The sequence below is a fragment of the Callorhinus ursinus genome, unplaced genomic scaffold (genome assembly GCF_003265705.2).
Source record: "Callorhinus ursinus isolate GAN/ISIS: 27379988/994484 unplaced genomic scaffold, GSC_fseal_2.0 scaffold54, whole genome shotgun sequence".
Lineage (NCBI taxonomy): Eukaryota > Metazoa > Chordata > Mammalia > Carnivora > Otariidae > Callorhinus > Callorhinus ursinus.
Genome location: NW_027397116.1, coordinates 9,954,734 through 9,966,861, shown reverse-complemented (window position 1 = coordinate 9,966,861; position 12,128 = coordinate 9,954,734). Strand labels below are relative to the sequence as shown.

Below are 12,128 nucleotides of genomic sequence, written 5' to 3'. Positions count from 1 at the left end.
GGGGGGGAAATCGGAGGGGGAGATGAACCATGAGAGACAATGGACTCCGAAAAACAAACTGAGGGTTCTAGAGGGGAGGGGGTGGGGGGATGGGTAGCCTGGTGATGGGTATTAAAGAGGGCACATTCTGCGTGAGCACTGGGTGTTATGCACAAACAATGAAACATGGAACACTACATCCAAAACTAATGATGTAATGTATGGTGATTAACATAACAATAAAAAAGAATTCCTCATATCAGTGAGGTCATATGATACATGTCTTTCTCTGATTGACTTATTTCACTCAGCATAACACCCTCCAGTTCCATCCACGTGTTGCAAATGGCAAGATCTCATTCCTTTTGATGGCTGCATAATATTCCATTGTGTATATATACCACCTCTTCTTTATCCATTCATCTGTCGATGGACATCTTGGCTCTTTCCACGGTTTGGCTATTGTGGACATTGCTGCTATAAACATCGGGGTGCACGTACCCCTTCGGATCCCTACATTTGTATCTTTGCGGTAAACACCCAGTAGTGCAATTGCTGGATCATATGGTAGCTCTATTTTCAACTTTTGAAGAACCTCCATACTGTTTTCCAGAGTTATAGTTCCATTTTTTAAAAGAGAAAATCATTAAGTCACAAGGCTTCTTCATAGCATGAGACAGGGAAAACATTGTTTAGAACCTTCAAAAGCAGATTTGTGTGTGTGTGTGTGTGTGTGTGTGTGTGTGTGTGTGTGTGTGTGTATTACTTCTATGAGAATGAGATGGAAGTTTTAGAAAACATTTGCATTGTGTTAAAAATAACAAAGGGGAGACATGCCTTTATGAAAAAGAAGCCTCTATGAAACATGTACCTATAATCATGAAAAGACAGATATGAAGACAAAGATGATAAGTGATCTTGTTAAATAAGACAGCAAGGAAACATAAAAAGCAATGGCAGAATTCAGATCTGCACGGAAAGTAGACAAAAGCAGATGAAAAGTACATAGTAGGAAAGAATAAAGAGGAAAATGACTAAGAAGAAATCAATGAAAGTCAGAATTATATATATTGAGGACAGAGAATAAAAATATCTAAACAACCTGAAAAATAAATGGAATAAATAATCATTAATATAAAATACCCCATGAAACCTGACCCAAATAAAGGTTTATGTCCATAAATTGAATTGATTAATATAGTTTTGATCAAAATAATGGCAATATATCCAAACTCAGACGTATCATGGAACATTATAACATTTCAAAGGTAAGCTAAACATTAAAAGATCATCTACAAAGGAGAAAAAGTCAGGCAAGTTTCAGACTTCTCATCCAGAACACCAAATTTTGACAGACAATGGAACAATTTCATCAGGTTTTGAGGGAAAAATTTTGATACAAGAATTTCATACAAATCTAAGTCATTATTTATGTGCAAATACAACAGAAAGACTTTCTTATTTAGGAATAAAATTAAATATATATATACACACACACACATATATATATAACTAATTAAGAGTAATTAATTTATTTAATTTATTTAACTTTAATGGTAAAATTTTCCCAATAATGTTATCCAGAAGATAAAAAAGGTGAATCAAGATCCAGAATGCAAGATTGGGAAAGTTTAGGAATTGATAATAAAAACTGAAACTATTTAGAGAAAATAATTATGTAAAAATAATTATATTATAATTTATAAACCAAACATTGAAAATGGCAGGTGAGAAGGTCAAGGAAAGTAACAGTACAGGGGTGGGAGAAATGAGGTGGCTGGGTGATGGACACTGGGGAGGGTATGTGCTGTGGTGAGCACCGTGTATTATGTAAGACTGATGAATCCCCGACCAGTACCCCTGAAACAAACAACACATCATCTGTTAATTAAAAAAATAGAAAGGCACCTGGGTGGCTCAGTCGTTAAGTGTCTGCCTTCAGCTCAGGTCATGGTCCCACGGTCCTGGGATCAAGCCCCGCATTGGGCTGCCTGCTCAGCAGGAAGCCTGTTTCTCCCTCCCCCACTCCCCCTGCTTGTGCTCCCTCTCTCGCTGTGTCTCTCTCTGTCAAATAAATAAATAAAATCTTCAAAAAAAAAGAAAGTCATGAAAACAAAAGGGAAAGATAGCACTAACCCACCAAAAGCATTAATAGGACAAATAACAATTTAACTTTAGAAATCACTACAGAAGATAAAAGTTAGGAATCACCAACATCCATGTCTTTTCTCTTTTTGTCAAATAGCCAGAATATATTTTCTGGGCTCCTTACATCTGGTGGTAAGGTCATGTGACCAGTTTATGCTATTTTTAGAGCAACTGACCATCTCTGATTTTCTTTAGTTTTCCCACCTGTAGGACTTCAAGGCCCAAGGGAACGGTGGATCTACTAGATGGAAGGAGCCAAGTCCTTAAGTGACCCCAGAGAGTTTAGAAGGGGTAAGGAAGAGTTACAAAAACCTCAGATTTATGGTTTTGGTTTTGTGTGAATCCCATTACATAAAATAGAAAACACAGGAGTAGTTCTGGGATGGAGGATTTGATACTTGTTTCACTCGAGACTTCTTGAATTTGAAGTGTTTTTCTGGCAACCAGGTGGACTTAGAAATTAAAGTGTGAATATCTGAGTTAGGGAGTTATATGATTTGGAGCTGTACATGCTAGCTTGTGTTTGAAACAACAAGAAAAAATGAGGATTTCCTATGAGGTTAAATTTGCTCAGATATTCTAATCCTATGATGTACAACCCATATTTTGTAGATCACATAAATTTATCTGAGTAAAGGTATTGCTCTAACTCTAGCATATCAATCAGGTCAACCTCAGTGGGTTGAAGAAGAAGGTTATAACCTGTGGACAAAATTTTTGCTATTAAATGCCATTTTGGGCAGTAATCTCTATATAGAGATTCAGAAATGTGATCTTAGCTGCAGCAGATTCTCAAATATACAACAGTCCCCTCTCCTTTGTAATAGATTCCCAAGTAATTCAAAGCAGTTGTTAGGTGGGCTAGCTGAAAGTCCCCTTGCTAAAGCACTTCGATGATGCTCTTTGCATGCTGTTGGATTATTTTTAGAGATTGCTATTAAAGATTTTTATTTATTTATTTGACAGAGAGACAGAGAGAGAGAGAATGCACAGCAGAGGGAGAAGCAGGCTCCCCGCTGAGCAGAGAGCCTGATGTGGGGCTCGATCCCAGGAAGGTAAACACTTAACCACTGAGCCATCCAGGCACTCCTAGAAATCTCTAGGAGTTGATTTGATTGATACTATTAGTATCAATTATGTCCTCTAGATTTTTAGCATATACATTAGGGTCAGCCAAGGTGGTCCATGGGCAATATTTAGCCTCTAGGCCAAATGTGGCCTGCTACCTGTTTATATATATTCTGCAAACTAAGCATGGTTTTTACATTTTTTTAATGGCTGGGAAAAAAAAAATCAAAAGAAGAGTAGTATTTTGTGACATGTGAAAATTATATGAAAATTTTATCTCAGTGTCCATAATAAACTATTCCTGGAACATAGCCATGCTTGTGTAAGTGTTGTCTCTTGCTGTTTTTGTGCTACAATGGCAAAGTTGAGCGGTTCCAACACCGACTATATATAGCCTGCAAAGCCTGAAGTATTTACTATCTGGCTTTTTAGAAAAATGTCTGTGGCCTGATCTAGAGCAATTATAGCAAACCACTCCATTCAACAGGTGTCCAAATTTGTCTAGGATTGAATTCTTTAGCCACATCTCTCATTAGCAGGCTCACTGGGAGGAGGTAATTTTGTTCAAATGTAAAAACTTGGAAGGATCCCATTAAGGTTATTTTATAATAGAAGTGTGTCTTGCTCACAGATTCTCAAATCAGTGTTCAGTATCCCAAGTTCTATGATGCAGAACTCTGTGTCATTAACTGAATACTTCTTGGAAAATGTGAGGAACCAAAACCACTTCTTGCAGAGTGCCTGGCCGGCTCAGTCAGTAGAGCATGGGACTCTTGATCTCTGGGTTGTGAGTTTGAGTGCTATGTTAGCGGTAGAGTTTACTTAACAAAAAATTTTTTAAAAAAATCAAACTACTTCTTGAGAAAATTCATTACTCTGCAAGAGAGTAAAATTTCTCACATCAAGAAGTGGAAGATTCTCTTGGACAGTGATCCAAGCCAGCCTCCTTATTTTTCCCAAAGATGTCTCATGCCTTCTATCTTGTTTATGCATCAGTCAGAAACAAATAACTATATTTAGGAATTTCCCCTTCCCCCAGCTACTTTAGTCTTTCACTGTGTTCCAAGTCTTATCAATAGCCTGCCAGAGAAAATTGTATTTAAAGGAAATTGTATATGAGATGTATTAATTATTCATCATTCTATATTTAGCAATGGAAATAGGATAGATAACTCCTCCTTAAATGAACTGATATGGGCAAACAGGGAATGAGAGAGTTAACTGAGCTGTGGTAACCAAGAAGCCCTGATATAAAGTGACTTAAATAAAATAGATATTAATTTACATCTCACATACTAGCCCCAAAGTGACTGAATCAGATGGTGTTCCATTTCAACAACCCAGGTTCCTTCTCTTATGTGGCTTTGGGTCTCTTAGGGTGTCGTCTGTGCCTGCAGGGATGAAATTGAGAAAACCGCCATGTCTACATTCCAGTCCAGGGGACTTAGGAAGAGAGAACAGGAAGGCACATAGCTAATGTTTTGTGATTATGACACCGAAAGACATACATCATTTCTTTTCACATTTTATTGGCACAAATACTAGCACAAGGCCACAGCTAACTCCAAGGCTGGTAAGTGTAGTCTCTAAGTTGATGGGCATGGGGAACACCACCACCTCAAGGGGAAGGAGGTAGGGAAATAATACTATGCAATGGTTGGTAGTTCTACCTTTTAGTCAAGTCAGGTCATTATAAAGTGACATCTATTCTTTGTCTATCTTCAACTCATGGTAGAAATGTTTTTATCTGAATGCCATGCCCAAATTTTTAATAGAAATGGCTTCCGAATTATTTTTTTTTGTATTTTGTATAACTGCTGTTGAAAACACTGTCAACATTTTAGAGACAGAGTAATACTTTATACCAATACTAAATGATTACTAAGTTCTAAACATATATTATCTCATTTCATCCCTATCACAACATTTTAAGGCAGTTATTATTATCCCCGGATGTTGGATTAGGAAACTAGGATTTAGTGTGGTTAAGTGGCTTGCTTTAGTCATAGTGTTAAAAAATACTGAAACTGGGATCCAAACTCAAGTTTCCCTGATTCCAAAGTTTATTTTTTAAATCATCCCTTCATAAGGCTTCATAGAATTTTGTCATTTTTCTAGTTAGGAGAACTTGAAACAGTGAGAATAGATGGAATCACCCACAGGAGAATTGGAGTGTGAAAAAGATACTCAGGAAAGAACTTTGAGAAAAGTCTGTATTTAGGGAATAAGGAGAAGGAGTAGTTGTTTGACACAGGTTGGAGCATTTCGATGAGGAGGGGTCATGACAGGACCCACCATGCAGAGAAACAGAATGGGATGGCATAGAGAGGAGAACGCTGGATTGGGTCATGAGGTAAGAAGGACTTCAGGAGGACCATGTCAGTAGAGTATGAGGGAAGGTCAGACTACAACAGATGCACAAGTGAACAAAAGGACAGCCCAAGGAAAAGGCAAATACAGCTTATTTGCTTTGATAACTGGAGTAATGGGAAGAAGAGTAAGGAACAAGGTGTGCCAACAATGGTGGGTACTTTTTAAAAGGGCTGACATTGAAATTATTGATATGTATTGCCACCCAAACAAGATAAATTCAGACAAAGTCAGAAATTCTTCTAGTTACAAAATCTGGTGCTTTCTGATTAAGAGATCAAGATGAGGTAGAGGCCTTTTGTGTGGATTTAAACTTACTCTCTTAACGGTGACACCTTCATACTTTATGAATATTCCAGAGAGTTCACTAAGATATTATAATGCAGGAATTATGTCATTCATCACTGTAGTAACAGTGCCCAGGACAAACAAAGTCATAAATAAATATCTGTGGGAGAAAGGAAGGAGGCGAAATAGAGAGAGAGAGGTAGAAGAGAAAAAGAGAAAGAGGAGAGACAGGAGAAAAAGAGGAAGGAGAGAGAGAGGGAGGAAGATGTGACACAAGATGCAAACACCTAAAGGTTGGGGGGAGGTCTTGATGGATGGTAAAGTGAACAGCGTTTGGATGATTTTTCATTTGCCCTTCTTCGGCACCTTCCTCTCTCACTACCTCCGGGGTTTTCTTGCTCTGTTCTGGCCCTGGATGATCTTGTTAGTGAGGCAACCTCAGGAGAGGTATTGCCTTTCCACTGCATTCCCTCATGGGCATTTTCTTATTAGGCTGTTTATTTATTTATTTTAAAATATTTTATTTATTTATTTTAGAGAGAGAGAGAGATTTGTTTATTTGAGAGAGAGAGTGGGCAGGGGCAGAAGGAGAGAGAGAATCTCAAGCCGACTTCGTGCTGAGCGTGGAGCACAACGTAGCGGGGCTCTATCTCAGGACCCTGAGATCAAGACTTGAGCTGAAACCAAGAGTTGGATGCTCAACTGACTGTGCCACGCAGGTCCCCTGAGGCTGTTGATTTTAAAGTGAGCATTCAAAATGGGGAGGATCTTAATAAATCACTCAACGAAGTATTAATAACCATTAAGGCTAAATGCATGAGGAACACCTGAAAATTGAATGTCTCAGCCCTTAGTTTGAATTTGGGAAGTTCTGCTTCCTCGCTGTAATGTTAAATGAGTCACAAAGTGCCAGTTTCTATCTTACAGGGCTTTTCTGAGAATTGTATGAATAACTGAAGCAAAGGTATTTTTGTATCCTTTTTATAAAAATGTGATTGTTTTCACTAATATAATTTATCTTCATGGTATTTCACTTAGGCTGAAATATTCTCTTTTATTATATTTAACAGGGATAAGAACCTCCTATCTGTATAGGGACCAGGAAGATAGAAGTGTGTGACCTGTCTAGGGGAAGCCATTACTCAGCGCCAACTGATAATATTCCTTCTGCAATGTGGGAGTAGTTTCACTCCATCATTTGATTTTTCAAATCAATCCCCAAATCATCACCTTTATGTGAAATCGTCTGATTGTTAAATGTTGGCAAAATATTATTTAAGAAAAATACCATAGCCAAAACAGTGTAGGGGGGATGGAGGAAGTAAACATGGTCCATGTGCTGCCAGTTTACAGTATGAAGCCTAAAAATGAACTGAAGGAATGCAGGGATGCTTTTACCTCACATGACATCACACAGCGATACAAAATTTAAAATGGGTGCTTCTAAAATGTTCAATAACATTCCTGTTAATCTGTGGTTAAAAATTTACCAGAAATATGCAGCTATCAAAATGGTGTATCCATGGGGAGATCATAGTTAAGAGAGAATATGTGTTTTTTTAAATACATTTTATGTTTTTTTGAAAGGCAATTTTTAATAAGTAAATATTTATAAATGTATCCAATTGACTTTCATCCTACAGTTTTGTGCCTTCTAGCATGTTCAACAATGTAGCCAAACGTATCCCAAAAGTCAAGGAAACAACCTAAATTAAAATAGCAAAAAATAGGTGGCCCTATCACAGAGGAGTAACTAGTTAATTTACTTAGGCTAGCAGGTTGCACGAAGGAAGAAAATGATAATGAAACAAGCTTTCGGAGAGTTGACCCTCTTCTGAGAGTTAACCTTTGTGCTCACAAATAGTTATCTGAAATATTTCTAAGGTATGAATGGAAATAACAGCAGATTGCATTACCTACATCCCGAAGGTCAGAGGTTCAGATTACCAAGGTAATGAAACTTCAGCGAGATGCTGCAGATCTATTAAGTTTGTCAGTTTTTATAAGCACGCTTACTTCAGGCATGCAATTATAATGTAAAGGACCTATATTGGCAAAATTCAGCGGCTGGATCTTAACAGCAGTATTCAAATGTCAGATGAGGGGGAGGACATCCACCTTTATGAGCAGGCTTTTAAGATGAATCAGGTGGTGAGGGTAAAGTAGAGAGGAAAGAGAAATGAGTGAAAATATATTATACATAAAAATCCATCTCCAGATAAAAACTTTGTATTTTTCCCAGAGGTGTCTCAGAGTGTAATCATAAGCATCAATTAACTTCCATTCTTCCATTTAAATGGCTTAAGAGATCCCAATAGAGGTGACACAGATTATTAGAAACCTGCAACCTTATACAAACCCTAGGATGATAGTCTTCTGTAAAAATGGGTTATTTAGTGGCAACATAGATCAACAGAGCCAGTACAGATTTTAATTTAGTGTTAATGTCACCTAATCCTGGTTTTAATTCGCAATTGATAAAATATAACATGGAGGCAAATTCACTCAGATGTTCTAAATGGAAAAGGAAGCACGTCTTAGGCTGTAACAAAACTCAAAGGCTGGATGAAAATCATGGGGTTACTATGCCCCAGCCAAGGGTAGTTTTTCATCTTTCTATGTAACCTGTAGATGATTACTCTAGCAGGTACAGTTTTCTTTCATAAGACAAACATTTTACTTGGGGATTTCTGAATCAGATATTTCTCAATATTTGGTAATATTCTAGCTAGTTTTAATTCAACTATTTGCCAGATCTCAAGTGGTACTTCTAAGAATGGTTACAACATATATTTCCATGATAAATCCAGTGTTGTTTTCTAATTGTGATAATGGATCACTACAAAATAACAGTTCTGCTGTTAAACGCTATTCTGCTGACCAACGAGATCTGAAATTTCAGTTTTTTGTTTCTAAAGTTGCAGGAGCAGATTAGATCCATCTGTGAGCTCTTCTAACTACCCATAAGGGTATGTTCTGAATGGGGTCAGGGCGAGACCCCTGCATCATTGAAGCAAGCCCAGTGGTGATGTCCAGGCTCCATTTTCCTGTGTCAAGCTGGAATTCTGTCTACACCCAGCACTGAAAATGATTCACTCAGAAAAATTCCTCACATGACTGCATCCCAATCAATGGTTCTTGCTAATAAGTGCTGAGTTACAAGATGGGGGGCAGAACTTTCTGTGGGAAAGTGCACAGTATTACATTCTATCAAATTAATATGTGGACATTTGTAGTACAACTGGCTGCTGTGACAGAAACTACATCCCCAACCAAAAGGAATGGAAGAGAGAGAGAAGGCCCAGGAAGGATGTCAAGTAGGGAGAGAGAGTCTGACTCTGAAGAATACACAAGCATCTCAGCTTTTCATTGTTTTTTTGTTTTGTTTTGTTTTGTTTTTTTTTAATGCATCCATTTAAAATTCATTCTGGTATAATACGCTAAGGGGAACTAGAGACATGAGAAGCTTACTTACTTGGTTTAGCCCATGTCACATCTATGGCCGTGTGGTTAACAACAGTTACGGTGAGATTGGCTCCCCTCTCTGGAAGGCCAGCTAATGTTGTCACGGTAGCTCCTTGGCTCGGTGAGAAACCCACGCTGTTGTGTACAAACACCTTATACTCGTAAGTTGTAAACCTGAAAGGTCGTTTTTTAAAAAAGTCATTATCAATTTCCCTTTTATGGAAGACAAAACACACACATTTCTTTTTCCTTACAAAATACAGGATTTCCCTTTTTAATCCCTTCAAAATGCACAATTTTCTGTTTCTACCTACAAAAGAGAATTATCTTCTTTTTCCTCCCTACACACACAAAAAACACATAACTATTTTTGTGGCTCTGGAGCCTTCACCAAAGTGGCAGGGAAAATATTTCATTAGGAATACTAAAGCAAATACCCGCTATGTAAAACAAATGTGGTTTATCGTTTTCTCACTCTTATTGTTTTTGGAAGTGGGAAGGATTACAGCTCAATTCAAGATGCAATTACAAATCTGGCAACCTGCCAGTGTTCTATCTGAATTTGATCCACACAGTTTTATGCTCTTCTTTTGGGAAACTCATCCATTTTCACATATCAGAATCCCTCATCACCATTTTCTTCCTACACCTTATCCTTCCTTCCTATAATCTCATTGGAAGACAGATAAACCCCTAAATTAAATCGTAACTGTGACCGAAGGGTACAATGTTCTCCTGCCGAGAGTTGTGCTACAGCAAGCTACATTTTGCCATCATGTGAACATATTTACTTGAGTCAATACAGTGGAAACTGAATATTGCTTTGCAGGAGAAAACTGGACATGGTAATGTGATATGATGAGGACTTTCCAAGTCATATATTAAATCAACGATAGAGTAAAGCCATCAGTGTTTTTTTTTTTTTTTTTTATCATTTTTGGCTCTTTCAGGCAGAAGACTATCATGCTTTCTTTATTTGGTTCAAAAATGCCCAGATAGGAAAATGCTATTTATAGACACAGTCAGAATTTGCATAGACAATTGCTTAGTCCACGACATTTGCTTAAAATATGTTGCACAACACATCACTATCCCCGGGGACATCCAGTACTCAGCGCAAATGCTGGCCTCAGATCATCATCACCTTCTTTGGGTTTATGATGTCATCCAAGGTAACTTGCATCCAGTGCAGGGCCCATGGACCGTGTCTCGATAAGTCACAACTGATCAGGCTTGACAAAGGGAGGATGCCATTTGCAGGATTGTGCCAAATAATTCTGTCAGGATTCTCACAGCATTTTGCTACCACCTATGTTGAAGTCTGCTTCTACTGCTTGCTGAAGTCATCTTGTTTCTCACTCATGGTCCAAAGATATTTTGCTGGGCTCTGCCTCAGCCACATGTAAGGTGTTTCTCTGTTGTAGTCATAGGTAAGGACTCAGTGATTTATTTGAGGCTATTTACCTATTTCCCCCCAAATAAGTACTAGCATCAGATTTTCTACATTTGTTTGCTTTACCCTTTCTTCTTGTGCTTTGTTTTCTTTCTTTTTTTCTGCTTTGTATGCTGTAATGGGTTGAATTGTCTGCCCCCCCCCCACCCACAACTGATATGTTTAAATCCCAATCCCTGGTACCTGTGAACGTGAACTTATTTGGAAATAGGAATTTTGCAGATGTAGTCAAGTTGAGATCATACTAGGTTCAGGAAAGCCCTAAATGCAATGGACTGATGTCTTTATAAAAACAAACAGAGGAAAATTTTGATGCAGAGACACACAGAGGGAGAAGACAGCCATGTGAAGACAGGGGCAGAGATTGAAGTTATACCGTCACAAGCCAAGCAACAACTGGCCACCAGAAGTTGGAACAGGCAAGAAACAACTTTTCTCCAGAGACTGAAGGAAGCATGACCCTGACAACACCTTGATTTTGGACTTTCAGCCTCCAGAAGTGTGAGATAATACATTTCTATTGTTTTATGTCGCCCAGTTTGTTCCTGGCAGCCGGAGGAAGCCACTACAGATGCTTTCCGGCAAGTGCCAACTAGTCAACATGACCAAGACAACTGAAAGATAATAATAGCATTTACTTAGTAGTTAATATGTTTCAGGGATTTTCCACATGGATTAACTCACTCGTTCCTCACAATTACCCTACAAGGTGCTATTATAACACCTATTTTGAAAATGAGGAAAATCAGGCTCAAAGAGTTAAATAACTTGTCCAACTTGTCAATCTGGTAAGTGGGACAGTGCAGATTCAAACCCAGTCTAATTCTAGAGCTGGCTCTTTTAACCACGATGCAATGCTGCCACCATAATAATGATGGTGATGATAACAGTAATAATCATCATAAGGATAATCTGATCTGTCAACACTTGGATGATGTCATATCACTGGGGCTTGACCTTTGAATTATTTTTCTAGCGCTGAGGATAGATTTTTGCTTACATATCCAAACAGTCTTGCCAAATCTCCTCTGTAACCACTTGTATGAATTTGAAAGATGGTGAGTTGGGGTTAAGCGGTTAGCGAGTCTGTAACAATGGGATGAAACAAAAGCTAATGGCTCTCTTGGTAATTGAACCAGTGACCCTGGCTTCAATAACTTTCTCCCTGGGTGAAACTATTTTAATTGTGTTTTACTTCATAAAACGGCTTAAAACAAATTTAGCTAGAGTCTGGATCCCTAGTCTTCTCTCCTACAATAGTTGAATTTTTCTTCCACATGTCTATGCTATTACACATTTAGTAATCTTTATGGCTTTAAAGTGATACCATTTGTGTGGTTCTTCTCTGCAAGTGTAA

The 12,128-nt window shown here is 38.1% G+C and overlaps 1 protein-coding gene across 1 annotated transcript in view; it reads right to left on the bottom strand.

Annotated features, from left to right (window-relative positions):
* Nucleotides 1–12,128, bottom strand: part of USH2A (usherin) — a 707,317-nt gene that overhangs the window by 211,714 nt on the left and 483,475 nt on the right. The window contains exon 34 of the mRNA XM_025892244.1: nt 9,329–9,492. Within this exon, the coding sequence (XP_025748029.1) occupies nt 9,329–9,492 (164 nt within the window). The remainder of the gene's footprint in view (nt 1–9,328; nt 9,493–12,128) is intronic.